The sequence below is a fragment of the Aspergillus nomiae genome (assembly GCF_001204775.2).
Source record: "Aspergillus nomiae NRRL 13137 chromosome Unknown contig00167, whole genome shotgun sequence".
NCBI lineage: Eukaryota > Fungi > Ascomycota > Eurotiomycetes > Eurotiales > Aspergillaceae > Aspergillus > Aspergillus nomiae.
The window spans coordinates 48691-62518 of record NW_015378222.1 but is presented as its reverse complement, the minus strand read 5'-3'; the positions used below and the strand labels follow the sequence as shown (position 1 = coordinate 62518).

Sequence of the window (13828 nt, the reverse complement as noted above, 5' to 3'; positions counted from 1 at the left end):
TTTTTTTTAAAACGTGAGTGTCAAATTCCAATGCAATTGTCTAGTAAATGAACCCATATAATACTCGATAGCACTTGGACATTATAATTCATTCATCAGCCGATTCATGGAATGGAACGAGTTATATAGAATCAGGTAGGGGGAGGAAGAGTAGTGGTGGTAGAAGAAGAAGAAGAAGAAGAAGAAGTAGTAGTAGTAGTACTAGCGGAAGAAGGAGAAATAAAAATAATAACATCAGCAGTAGGCTGCACACGCACAAACCGCGTGTCCAATGGTTCCATCGCCTATCAGACTCCAGCTTCCTTCCGGCCCAGAAATCTATTAATGGCTAGGCTTACGGGTCTCGTAATGAACCCGTAGGTCATCCACCTCCTTCTGTAGACGCGATAGATCAGCCAAGATATCATTGGCATTGGACGGATGAGGAATATATTCTTCGTGCACTTCCGGCCGCTTCTCTGAATGGAGACTTGTCGGTCGGGTGCTATCATTACTCTGACTGCTGGATCCTCGTGTGCGTCGTGGAGGCGGAGGTGGTGGCAAAGGGTTGCCTATCGACGCTCGTTTCATGGAAGGCGTCCGGGAGTTGGACTGAGATGATGGAGCCGAGGTATCTGTGCCCGGCGTGGATATCACCACACTAGCGCTCTGGTGCTGTATAGAAGGTCTCCGGGTGTTCTCCTCAGACGAAAAACCTGGTCTGGTATCCCGAGTTCGCGAAGGGTTCAAGCTCCAAGAGCTTGGACTAGGCGGAGGGGACTCAGTGCCCTCCATCTTGACGGCCGGCATAGAAAGCCTGCTAGGATTTGGCTTGGACACGGTGGTCTTGGACCTTCTCATCTGGCTGTGTCGCCTACTCAGCGGCGGTGTCGGTGGTCGCTTGTATTGAGATTGGCTGCGCTTTAAAGGCTCAATTGGCTTTTCGGCTTCGCTACTAGCCGATCCGGTGAAATAATCCACTCCTAGCTGTGATGGTTTGGGTGACGATGACGATTCCAGGGGGAGGCCATGAAATGAAAAGCGGTTTGTAGGTTTGAAAGGTGCGGGGTGAGGAGAGGAGGGAGTCGAGCCAGGGCTAGGGTTGATTAACTTCCCATGGTGGCTCTTGGGCGGAGGCGGCGGTATCTTCTCCCTATTGCCTGAACGACTGACCAGAGGTCTTGCCTCTGCATCAATTGCTGGCATATGGTCTCCTACTATAGCTCGTTTCGATGCGTCTGTTCGTGAAGTGCTTCGAGAAACATCCGTGGCGGAATTCTTTGCGGCACGAGTACCTGAATGATGGGCCAGCAATTGGATAGAGCTTCCAGACGCTATGTTACCAGAGTCTTTATAGTTTTCACTCTCGGGGAGGGATTCTTCGTTGCTTGCCCTCCCGGTCTGTCTTATAGATGGCGTTGTCGGGATCGCCGGAGCTGGTTGACTAAGGTATGGAGCTGTGCGTGGACCAGTGTTGTGGAGGGTTTCTTGGAGATAATCACCGCCGCGAGACTTGGAGACGTCAAATGTTGCAGACGATATACTTCCGTCTCGATCCTCCATGTCATCCTCACTCATGTGTATGCCCTGATGAAAGGGATCCGATACGGATTGATCATCGGAGGACATCGTGTCATCGAGGTCCGGAACGTGGGACGTGGGCGGGGCTCCGGCAAGGCCATTCGGCTGAAAGAGGGCATGCTGAGAGGCCGTAGTAGATGATGGGGGTGTAGAAAAGGCTGATTTTGCGGAGGTCGAGGTAGCGGGTGAAGAATGATGAATTGAGGGGTCTACAACGGTCAGCACTGAGCGTTGACTATCCCAAGATGCCGGAAGCGGCGGGTCGAACTCACTCTCTGTCTTTCTAGGGCGGAATGGATTTAACCCAGACATCGCAGAGAAAGTGGGAGGCACCAATCATGGGAGCGATGGGAAATAAACTGGAAGAGAAAGTTCAGAAAGAAGAGAATAACAAACATCATCAGTCGGCAAAGAAAGTCGACGGCCGCTGGCCACTCGCGCGGCTTCCGGAAAGCGCAACTAAACGGCCGATGGTTCGCGCCACGAAGTGTCGCCCCGGCTGTGCGGTCAATTAGGTACCTACACTACTGCCTAATTAAGGTACCTTTGATACTTAGTACCTTAGGAGTCGCCAACTTAACTGTATCCCGGACATATTTGAGGTAGTACTAGCCTTAAGGAGAGACTCAAAGTGAAAAGCATCAATGACTTCTTCTGCGTGTGCGTTTAGCCTGTCTTGCATCCCCGCCAGGGAAAATAAAACAAAACAAATAGTGAAGTAGAAAAAGAAAAAAAGGGAGAAATGATAAAGAATAGGTATATGTTACAAGAAGAAGATTAACCCAAAAAAAAGGGGAAATAAAAGATCGGCATGAAAAAAGCAGACTACCCTTCCCAAACACCAGGGTTATACAATACGAAATGATAAATGGTCGTCACAGTATTCCTCCCTCGAGTTCCATTGTCCGAGAAAGGAGGGTATCAGCTCGCCCGTTTATTAAGAAAAAAGCAAAAAGAGAGAAGGGTGAAAAAATGAAACGTGTATCGTCCCTCCACAGGACGGTTTTTCTCCAGATGTTAATGATATGCAAACTTCGTTCAGCTTTCCTCGTATACATGCCACTCCTCATCCCCAAAGAACGACTGCGCCAAGGCTCTACCACTTTCGGTAGGCTGGCTAAATGCCATCTGCTCCTTAGGAATTTCCATGCCGTATATAAAATTGCTGACCACGCAGTCCAAAAGATCCATCGCGATCCCTTTCCGTCGCGATGACCCGGATGTCCATATGCGTGAAATCCCCACGATCGCCGGATGGGTCTCGTTGCGAACCGTGACTGCAGAATCAGGGCGATTGGTCTGGCTAGCAGGCTTTTCAACCGGTCGTGATTCCCAAATTCGCTCCGTCAAACAGGCACCGACACATCGACTATCTTTCATATGCAGGAAAACTTTGTAACGGTCCACTTTCTCCGATACACCGTTTTTGCGCAAGTGCCTCGGGGGTTCCGTCTGGCTCCATAGGACATCATCTTGGATCTCGGGGGAAGACAACTCCTTATTGATAACCTCAAGAACCTTCTTGGCCTGATTCTTCGCGGTCGGAGACGCTTTTCGATCGACAATGACCACATAGCCCTCATCGAAGCGTGTAGCCTCATAGACCCAGCGCGAGGCATTTGCCCTCATGAATGCTTTACCCAGATCCACTCCTGTTGTATTCATATCATGAAACTTCTTATGTAGAGCTGCATCCTCCGAGTTCGACGGCACGTATTCCATTCCACAGGTCGCGCAGGTTCTTCTCACTTCGTGCCCTAGGTCAAGTTGCATCTGTTTCAAGGCGGGTTGCTGCGACGTTGCCTTCTTCTTGGGAGGGTCTACCGATGGGCGTACACTATTGGAGTTGACCTCAGTCAGTGGGGAGCTGTTGCCGGCTTCCTTGTTCGCCGATTGTTTGCGTTTGAGAAACGCGAAAGTGGGTTTTCGCGTGTTGGCCGGAGGTGAACTCAAGCGCGGCGGCGGTGAGGACGGAGGTGTAGACAGGTCATCATCCTGCGTTCCTTCAGAGAGAAGGATGGAATTGCGACGCGACGGACTGGACAGGACAGCGGCGGACGACTCGCGAATGGCGTACTGGATGCTGTTCTCTGCCTCGTCCGATTCATTCCCCGATTGGACGCGTCTTTTCTTCGCCGCTGGACTTAGGTCATCATCGTAGACGCGCCATACGGGTCTACCGTACGTTTTCATCATAAGGCCTCTAGATATTCCCTTGTTAGTTGGAGTTGCGGAATCCAAGGGGTGGGAAAATCAGGCAACGAATCACGTACCGCTTGAATGAATTTGTTACAGTCCACGGCATCTCCCTGTTTCAAATCATATATTCGAGCGAGCCAAGCATCTATGGCCTTCCGAGTTTATGCGATAGAGGGTAGGATGAACGTTGTAAGGGTGAAAATCCAACAAAAGAAAAGATGTTGACAAAAAAGGTGGGAGGTGTTTATTATGATTTCACTGATGATGATGATTTATTTTCCAAATTGACGGAAGGCTTCGGCGGCCAACTGATCGACGGGTGACGGAAACGCGTGCCCAGGAACTAGTCCCCATTTAGTCATATTGCTCGCCGGGCGCAGAAACGCATCGTGAGGGACTAAAAACGCCGCCGTCTCCTGATGGACAAAAGGGAGGGTTTCCTTCACAACTTACATACTTCTTGACCCAGGGTTCTCAAACGGGTGACCAGATAGTCAGTCTGGATATGGGATCACGGCGATATATGTGTCTGCGTGAATCCTCGCAGAAGGAGAAAGAACGGTGACTAAGTATCAAGGGATGGGGGGGTCGACGTAAGAAGATCCGCAAGAAGCAGGGGAGGCCACTCTCCAAGCTGAGAACCCAACACGAAGTCCGGAGTAACTGTTACCTAGATAGGTTTCGCTGGATTCTGCCGGTTGTTGGAGGAGACTCGATTCCAGGAGAATGCTAAGAATTCATCATCTAATATATACACCCATCAAAGGAATCCACTAATGCTTGGAGATTGTGGAACTCTAGACACGGCATCAGCTCCTCCTGTCTCTCTTCGCTGTCGTGTTATGTTTCCCAAACTTATACTTGACTTCGCCTCCTGAAATAATGAACGACGATACGGCCACCAACCATATCAGTCGTACATGCGTTGCAGCCTGGAGTATGTTAGGATCCTGAGTAGGAGTCATTCGTATGTTGCGTAGTAGATAACTTCGGTACTGTGATGATGTGGCAAGCTTGTTTTTGGTCGTATTTATTTTTCTTTTCTTTTTATTATGATTATTATTATTATTATTATGATTGAAGGACATGGAAGTAAATCGAAGAGTCCTTCATGGTGAAGTGATTCTCTCTCTGTATTACTACTTAATTTTAGATTAATCGCCGTTGGCTGACTGGAATTCCAAGTAGGTAGACTAGACGACTCCCCCGGTGCATCCTCCATACATACCGTTCAATGAGTGGATATTCACAGATCTACTGGAGGATCAAACCAGCCTCGTCCATGCCCTTGCTGATGGATCTGGCGACCTTACTGGACAGAAGAGCTGTGACGGTGTTTGCGCTGAATAAGTATTCAGTTGTTTTTTTTTTTTTGTTTTGTTTTCTTTCCTTTCCTTCTTTTTATTTTATTTTAGCTTTCTTTCCAGTTATTTTATTTTTGGCCAAATTCCAAGACAGGGGTACTGAATAGACATAACCTCGACTCTTCTGTTCTGTTCCCTGCAAATGGCATGTTTGTGATTCGTAAAGGGGTGTAATACATTCATCTACTCCGTACTCTGTATATTCCCTAGATGTACCACGCAAAAAGTTCAAATAAGAATCATCAATACACCTCTTTAGAAATTGACTGCTCAGGCCCACCCCTTTTTTAGGTTCCCCCTCTTCCACCTTCTTACTGATTATGGTACTCAGTAGAACTGCACTGAGAAAGTAACTAACCAGTCAATCCTAGTGCTATCCCCAGGATCGAGTAGATAGTTTGTACCTGTACCTCTGACCGTACACCAATATATGACTCTGGGTTTGCTTATCGTGACCAAGTGGTATCAGTATTACCTTCTGACCAAGTGGAAAGTGGTAAAACTTAGCCCAAGTGGGATTCCATGGTGGCAACTTGTGAGGCATCTGATCATTACCCCGCTAAAGTCCATCACACATGAATGGAGGCCGAGAGAGATCGACAGAAGCACATTCTAATTTAGTTATCATATAGAGTCCGTAGAACGGCAGGTTGGTTTATCCTCGTTTCATCACTCCTCGAGCAGTGTGCTGCTGCAGGGTTCCGATGTTAGAACGCCATCAGTCAATAGACGCCAGGTTATGAACAGATCCTGTGCATAGAGATAGATCTAAGGCACTCCTTATTTACCACTAGTTCAGTCAGACTGTGTTCCACTTTCAAAATTTCCCGGAGTAGATAACGGCTATGGACACTCCGTCGCATAATGGTTCCTCCAGAACCCGGATACGTTGAAGAAGTACAGTGCATACATATCATCGAACACTTCCAAAGTTCCAGCCACCGAATAGATGTGCTCATGGCAAACTCTGCAGGGTGTACTTTGTTCTAGGTGGTAGAAAACAAGCTCAAACATCACAGGTGTAACCTTAACATGGAAGAGGTGGTTGCCATGCGCCTTTCAATGGCCAAACTGCTGCCTTCGTGTATGTACGGGGTGGTACATCGAGTCATCTGAAAGACACCAGGTCGATCCTCAAACTTGGCAGTGCTTCCTTCCCAGTTGAGCTCTAGGGTCCTTGTGTCAAGTATGCCTTGAGAACCCAGGTATAGATTGGTGCATACGGCCGGTCAAGGGTCTACAAGAAGCCGTGCCGGTTACTGATCCTTAGGCTTTTTCTCACTACAATCTCAAAGACGAGATGAGATGACATTGAAAATGACCCCTGGTAATCAGGTCTATGATGTACTGTATTGTTGATAACTGATAAGTGTTGAGGGGAAATGAGTATGACTTCAAATAACATAGTAAGCTTATGTGATAGAATATTTAGATTAGACATAGGAGGTTAGGTCAGATCAATGGAACATACTCGGCGAACAATGGCGCTGTCAGACAGACACTGGGTGGTGAGCGAGAACTGGGGGAGTCGAGACATGCATACCTCCTTCACTCATCCGTTCTCTGGAGTCTAGATGGATTGGAGGTTTGAGGAGAGTGGAGCAGGGTGAGAAGACTGGATGAATGGGGATTCAGTCTGACTGGGTTGACTATTCCACTTCAGTCTAGCTGTCCCGAAGCAGCGTTGATTCCTAAGGCGGGCCGAAGTAAGTCTGGCAGTTTGGCTTTGGTTTGCTCTAATTTTTTTCTTTTTCTTTTTCCGCTGTCTGCGAATCAACCCGCCGGTCCAACAGTCACATCTTTCAATCTTATCACCTTTTCAGGTCCAATATTCTGTGGTCTGCAGAGAACCGTCAAAAGCCACGGAGCAGGTAGGTAGGAAGAAAGAAAGCAAGAAGCATTGTGCCTTGTAATTACATCCACACTTAAAGGTCCTATCTCCAGTCCTTGGCTCATTCTCTCTGTTCGGGTCTTTTTTTTTTTCTCTTTTCTCTCCTCGTGTCAATCCTCACCCCGAGGGAAAGCGAAAGAGCATTGTGAAAGCTCTTCTAGTTCCCCTTCAGTCACCACGAAATTCGATCGTTCAAATCCGACATCATGTCACAAGATATTCAGGCAGCAGGGAAGAGAAAGCGTGCGAGTACGTATACCACTTGAGTCCCCATTATTTACCTTATATATCATATCCGGTCGTAACTCAGAGCCTATTCTTTTGCCTTTTTTTTTCCCTCTTTTTTGCCCTCCCCATCCAAACTCTCTTTTCTTTTTTGGTTATCGAATCCCTTCTGCATCCTTATTTCATGTCTCGAGGCACCAATTCGAAGACATCGGTCTACTTGGACTTTTTTCGAGTGACCGTCCGTCCTCTATAATATTCTCTATCCTTCTTCGTTGGTTCCGCATTCCACGGCCGTGTCCAATTTTTTGAGACAACGCCCGTGTCACCCCGACTTCATTACCCCCCGCTTTCATCAAACCAGTTGTGGTTCTCTCAAGCCAGCCCCGCAACCATCAACCCCTCCTTTAATATCCCGTTCAACATGCCATCCGAATGCACTGTAATGTATGCTAATCGCAATCAAACTTCAGGGACTCAGTCTTGCCCGCCCCCGGAATTACCTCAACTCGTCGCCGAGCAACATGTTCCTATTGCCGCCAACGACAAGGAAACCCAACGCCTAATTGTTGTTCTCTCCCATGCTAGTCTGGAGACCTATCGTGCCTCCCACGGTGGACGCAATGGCGCCGGTCGTGATGAGAAATACTCCTTGCTGAACAGCGATGAGCATATCGGTGTGATGCGCAAGATGAACAGAGACATCAGTGAAGCTCGACCAGATATCACTCATCAGGTATATCTTTCCTTAAGTTGCAGCTCCAATTTATGAGTCTTCGATGAGAGAAACTAACCGGACATGGTGCAGTGTCTTCTCACGTTGCTCGACTCCCCTGTCAACAAGGCCGGCAAACTCCAAATTTTCATCCACACGGCCAAAGGCGTTCTGATCGAAGTGAACCCAAGTGTTCGAATTCCGCGTACGTTCAAGCGTTTCGCTGGTCTCATGGTCCAGCTCCTGCACCGACTCTCGATCCGCTCCACCAATTCCCAGGAGAAGTTGCTCAAGGTGATCAAGAACCCCATCACCGATCATCTGCCCCCGAATTGCCGCAAGGTGACCCTCAGTTATGAGGCTCCCGTGGTGCGGACCAGAGATTACATTGAGTCGCTAGGCCCTAAGGAGAGCGTGTGTATCTTCGTCGGGGCCATGGCCAAAGGTCACGATGACTTTGCCGATTCATTCAAGGACGACACAATCAGTATCAGCAACTACAGTTTGAGCGCTAGCGTGGCGTGCAGCAAGTTCTGCCATGCGGCCGAGGAAGTGTGGGATATTGTATGATTCGCACGTCTCGGATACAATATTCCTTCGATAGGAACGGCCAAAGCTTGACGAGGTAACGAATTTCCTTGCGACTATCCACCCAATTTGAGATGCCAGGAGTGCAGCAAACACCAACTTTGGAAGGACGTGTGTGCCACATCCTATTTACCGTTCTGGGCTCACTACCTACAGTCTCCTATTGTTTTTTGGTATCTTTCGCGTTTCCTGTTTTTTGTGCATCATGGCAGCCTTCAGCGCCGCGCGATACCGAAGGTTACACGATCACTATATTAAGGGCTCTTTTAAAGAGCTATCAGCTTCCGTTTGGATAGCTCGCCCTTATCAAGAAAGCATCAGGGATATCTGCGATAAGAAAGTGGTGAGGGTGTGGTCTGGGTTCTTCCAAAGTTCTTCTGCCACTAGTCTTTGCAGTTCGACCAACCCCAGCGAGGTTCTGCGTTCTTCCACAATCTGCATATCTTCAGTCTCCTTTGCGCGAACAGAGGTAACTGTACAGTGCTGGGGCTTTGTATTGCACCTGAAGATCAAGAGATGATGTGATTGTTAATAATAGAATTAAGTACACGAACATAATGGGGAAATCAACTATTGGCAATGTCTTTGGGACAAGACGCTCCGCGCTCATGCTTGACATTGACATCAGTCAATATTTGCTTCCTTTGTTGGTAGGAGTAGGGTAGCACGTTGTCACGTAGGTATGTAGGAGTACATGCATGCTTCGGAGAAGCGAAACGTGTATAAAATATTCAGCGGCCTGCATGTCAAAGACAGTAAGTTGAGAGGCGAGTCGCAAAGCGGCCATAAAATAAGATCACTAATGATATCAAGATATCGGGTGGTTTGGTGTAGCCAAAAGATAGTTCAAGGTGGAAGAAGAAGAGGGAAAGGGAAAGGTGAACAAGACGAACCATCGTGACCAAATGCCTGAGGCCATGCAACTCTCTCACAGCCCTTTTCGTTTGTCCCCTCCATCACTACACTCTGCCTCCTTTCCCTCTTCTTCCCCCTTTTTCTCTGTGACTCACTTCTATCTGTGGGGTCTAACAATAAATGCACCATTGACCCAGAATGGAGAATTGCATTGACTCCATATGCAAGTATCGATCGGGGTGGTTCGAGTGGCTGGGAATGGAGTCTCCCTCTTCAACGTGGCATGCAGACATCGCAGCAATTCCTTGATGTGGATCTCCCGCTTCACTTGACTTGTGGACGGATTGATTCGTGTGGCATTTCTGGAGGGGGGCGGTTTGGTTACGTGCAAAACCATTCATCCTAGTTCATTACTGGAGTTAAGGATCAACGCTGATGCCAGATCCTCTGCATGGGCCCAGTCTCTTGAAACCAAGTGAGGCCTGCCCAGTGGCCATTTCATTTTATTTGCTTTCGTTCTCCTTCCTTCCGGAAAACATGACCCTTAATGTTACATCCCCTCATTCGTCGAATAGCCATGACACTTGATCCACGACACCGAAACCAAGTGGGTGTTGTTTGGCGGTCAGACGGCGCCATTCAGCGACTAAGAGCAGCAGAAGTGCCCAAAGCAGGAACAAAACTCCCCATCGGTCAGGGTGACCAAATGCCCCTCAGTGGCCCCCCCAGACGGTCCTTTACGTGAAACTATTCGTCTTTGCCCTGTCTTTGAATGCAAGAGCACCAAGGCACCTTGTGTAAGTTTCTTTCAAGACCAAAGCCCAACTACCCTGGCTGGGGCCTATCGAGCTAGAATCTTGAATCCCCTTTTTTAGCATCATTTCCTATCTCAGTTCTTATGGCTACTATTATTATTATTATCATCGTGATTACTGAAAAATAGTAGGAAGGAGTACTGTGTTGTCTCTACTGACTCCACCACTACCAATCACCATCCTCCACCTCAACCCTGGTATCGTCGCCTCATTCACTTCAACTTCTGACATGATGCGGTTTGATGCTTGGCCCATCTGCAGTATCCACCGTTTCCTGATAGGCGCCCCATCCGATGCCGACAGGGCCACCTACAGGACCGGCCGCCAGGCTTTCCCCACGATGACCTGGCGGACTGTGAGAGCGTTTTCTTCCCCTCGTTTCTAGCTTCACCGATAGGTAACATCATGGGTCTCTTGACCGTCTTCCGACAGGATTTCGTCTTTTTCGGTAAGAGAACGCAGAGCCAGTCTAGGTCGACACTTCGTCGGGATTGGTTTGCTTTCGGACGCATTGCGAGCTTATGCAATAATACCTGCTATGCTAGACCGTGTTTTGCATCACTAGAGCAGATTGTTTCCTTCGGGAACAAATCTTTCTTTTTTGTTAGCTTCCGATCAGTCTGATTGGATATAAGTTGGGCACTCTTGGGATAACCCCCGTATAGATAGCTTGGCCTCGAAATAATATATCTTGTCACCCTGTTGCTCCTTCCTTTACGTCCCATTCTACTTTTCACTTGATCATTACTGTTCGTACATTCATATATCCTTGTTTTTCTCCAAACGTCTTTTCCCGTTTCAACCTCAGTCAATCTTCAGGTTGGGACCCTGTACTTGTGAGGACGAAGTCTGAAGCATTTGGTTATTGCTTCCATCCTCTATATCATACTTCCTCCCCTAGGATCAACCCGTCGCGTGCGTACTCGCTGACAACCCAGCGAGTCCTTCTCCTCATTGGACATGCCTGTATCACATCTTACCTTGACTGTCTCACACCTCCCCACCTCAACATCATTCTTCCTTTCCTGTCTACAGCCCCTGGGCTATCAGTTTATTGGTCGTCATGACGATTATATTGGCTTCGGCCAGAACCCCGGGAACCGGCAGACTTTTGGATAACGGAGCAAAAACCAGGGTAAGTGAAAGCGCCCGGCCAATGCAAACCCAAGTTCATGCATGATTGTGTGCTGAATCGCTTTTTAGGGTGCCAGCTGCGCCGCACATGTTGCATTTCCTGCCCCATCAAAGGATGCAGTAGGCCAGTTCTTCATCCACGCATTGAAGGCTGGGGGGAAGATTCACGGAGAGCCAAAAACCCGTGATTCTGAATCTGGCTACTACAGCGCAGCCATCATCGATGTTGATGGTAACAGCATAGAGGCCGTTTACCGTCCGAGTAGCTCATCAGCTAGGTCGGAGGTTAGCAGGTCAGCTTTGGCTCTTCTCGAGAATGGCTCGGTTGTATCAAAGACAGCTCCCTCGATTGTCTCGAAAGCGACAAGCAAAGCCAGCTCTGTCAGGCCCGAGAGCGTGGCTCCTCCCAGATCCGAAGCTAGATCCTATGTTTCCAAGGCGACGACTGCTGTGGAGCGAGCTGCACCCTCTGAACGTGGAGTGCCATCAGTCATTTCCCGTGAAGTTCAGCCGGCGCCGTCACCAACATATGTCGTGCATCACACCACCCAGAAAACCGACGACGGCAAGGCAGCGAAGACCATCGTTGGTACTCTTATCGGAGCTGCTGCGGGCGCGGCTATTGCATACGCAATGTCAAAAGGCGATTCAGAGCCTTCTGAAACTACAACACCCCCACCCCAATACTCGCCCCGAGATTTCGCGCAACTTATATCTCCATCCCAAGCCTCATCTCCATCCCAGGAACTGCAAGGCTTCAGAGCCATCGAGGCTCCCCCGGCCAGGAGTGTCTACTCTCAGTCAGAAGTACGTCCGACCTTGACTCGCAGTGTCACCTCAAAGAACCCTCGTGCAAGCACCATCTACGAGGGCTCGGAATTTTTTCCGCGAGGAGGCGGGGGCAGTGTGTACCTTGATCAGAACGGACGCCGGGCCTCTGAGGGAAGCATGTACAGTGGTAACGACTATCCTGTCAGGGCGATTGAATACCCACCATCGGTTGATTCCCGGGGTTATGAGGCCACTCTGATCAGCAGCTTCCATGACAAGTCACGAGCGATGGACAACGGAAGCGTGTATTCGTCATCGACGATTAGGCCATCCAAGGCCAACTATCAAGACCATCACTCTTCGCACAGCTCACACCATTCGTCGCACCATTCTTCTCGTCATTCTTCCCGCCATTCAATTGCAAGATCTCATTCCAGCAGCACTGTCTCAGCGACGCGTAGTGCCTGCAACGTCCCACTGCCCGAAGGCTCTATAGCATCATTTGCTTCCAGCCGCAGCGGTGCTAAATCAGGTGTTTCTGCCCGCAATATCCCGCTTCCAGAGAGCGTATATGACGATGTTGACGTCGAAACCAATGTTACTCCCGATGATTCAATCAGCCAGGTTGATGATTCGAGGAGATCCTCTGTCTCCCATCGTTCCCACGCCTCTAAAGCGGCTTCCCGGGTTTCTAGACATTCCAGCAAATTTGATGAGCCCGTCAAGCCAAGTGACAGTGTGAGCCAGGTTTCGAGCCATGCTTCGAGGGCATCACAGCGGACCATCAAGGCTGGCGGCAGCGTAGCAGGGGGCTCCAAGGCTCCTTCCAAGGTCAGCAGTCGGAGGGGAAGTCAAGTTGCATAGGGAAGATTTTGCTCTCTTCTTCCCCGCTACACTGCTACTTTTTTTTTATCGCTTCTTGCATCTCTTCTCATCGTCTTCATCTCTCTATATGCTGAGTCTTTCATCATACTTCAAATTCATCATGACATACAAAACTAAGTATGGCATGTTCACAGCATCACCATTGGCGTTATGTTCTGTATACATTGGAAGAAGTTATTGCTATTTGGGATCGATTCAACAATCAGTTTATTTTTATATCGACAGAAATGGTATCCGAGAAAGAGGAACAATCTATACCACAGACTCGGACAGGAGGTCCAGATCCTTAGTTCTGACAAAATACAACGTGGACAGGAAAAATGGGCTTGATGATTCCATCTTCAAATTTGGGTCAGTTTATATATAGCGTGCTCTGTTTTCATATTACACGCGAGGTTCCGATATCGATATACACACATATATATATATATACATACGCATCATTGTGACACACCTTCAGCCTTGGGCGACCGTACTTCTATAGACATACAGTTTTATACTATTATGAATTCTGGGCAATTGACTGCGAAAACTACGCACGTACGACGAGTTACGAAAGAAACACGTCCGCCACCTTGAAATAAGATATCATCAATAGACTGGTTTGATTGGTCTTTGCCTCGATAGCTGCTATCTGATACAAACGCCAGCACCAGTACACCATCGCCACCTGATTTCCTCACGCCGTCTCATAACCATCACACCTCAGGCAAGCCTTCACGACCGTACCAGCAACATCCTCCTCCATCCTATCCCCGGCCCAAGGACGGACCCACGAGCCTTGGGCTATATGCTCATCACGTAATTTGCCCGACTCCATTGATTG

The 13828-nt window shown here is 48.5% G+C and overlaps 4 protein-coding genes across 4 annotated transcripts; 2 read left to right on the top strand and 2 right to left on the bottom strand.

Annotated features, from left to right (window-relative positions):
* Nucleotides 1-321: 321 nt before the first annotated feature.
* Nucleotides 322-1872, bottom strand: ANOM_006355 (uncharacterized protein; the record flags this gene model as incomplete). The annotated part of the gene is made up of 1 exon (XM_015551611.1): nucleotides 322-1872. The coding sequence occupies one exon, from the start codon at nucleotides 1870-1872 to the stop codon at nucleotides 322-324; it is 1551 nt and encodes a 516-aa protein (XP_015406139.1).
* A 726-nt stretch (nucleotides 1873-2598) lies between these two features.
* On the bottom strand, nucleotides 2599-3888 carry ANOM_006354 (ESCO family N-acetyltransferase; the record flags this gene model as incomplete). Its single annotated transcript, XM_015551610.1, has 2 exons — nucleotides 3834-3888; nucleotides 2599-3763 (listed from the first exon to the last, which is right to left on the bottom strand). Exons 1-2 carry the CDS (start codon nucleotides 3863-3865, stop codon nucleotides 2599-2601), a joined length of 1197 nt encoding a protein of 398 aa, XP_015406150.1. The 5' UTR covers nucleotides 3866-3888.
* A 3252-nt stretch (nucleotides 3889-7140) lies between these two features.
* On the top strand, nucleotides 7141-8732 carry ANOM_006353 (18S rRNA pseudouridine methyltransferase). The gene is made up of 3 exons (XM_015551609.1): nucleotides 7141-7263; nucleotides 7713-7975; nucleotides 8048-8732. The coding sequence occupies exons 1-3, from the start codon at nucleotides 7221-7223 to the stop codon at nucleotides 8522-8524; spliced, it is 783 nt and encodes a 260-aa protein (XP_015406138.1). The 5' UTR covers nucleotides 7141-7220; the 3' UTR covers nucleotides 8525-8732.
* Nucleotides 8733-11275: 2543 nt separating this feature from the next.
* ANOM_006352 (glyoxalase family protein) lies at nucleotides 11276-13807 on the top strand (the record flags this gene model as incomplete). Its single annotated transcript, XM_015551608.1, has 3 exons — nucleotides 11276-11347; nucleotides 11416-12948; nucleotides 13712-13807. 3 exons carry the CDS (start codon nucleotides 11276-11278, stop codon nucleotides 13805-13807), a joined length of 1701 nt encoding a protein of 566 aa, XP_015406149.1.
* Nucleotides 13808-13828: the final 21 nt, after the last annotated feature.

Excerpts from the sequence above, each read along its gene's own strand:
- ANOM_006353 (XM_015551609.1), top strand. The coding sequence starts at position 7,221 with ATGTCACAAGATATTCAGGCAGCAGGGAAGAGAAAGCGTGCGA. Across the intron at positions 7,264-7,712 it reads AGGGAAGAGAAAGCGTGCGA|GGACTCAGTCTTGCCCGCCC; the intron begins GTACGTATACCA and ends ATCAAACTTCAG. Across the intron at positions 7,976-8,047 it reads GACCAGATATCACTCATCAG|TGTCTTCTCACGTTGCTCGA; the intron begins GTATATCTTTCC and ends GACATGGTGCAG.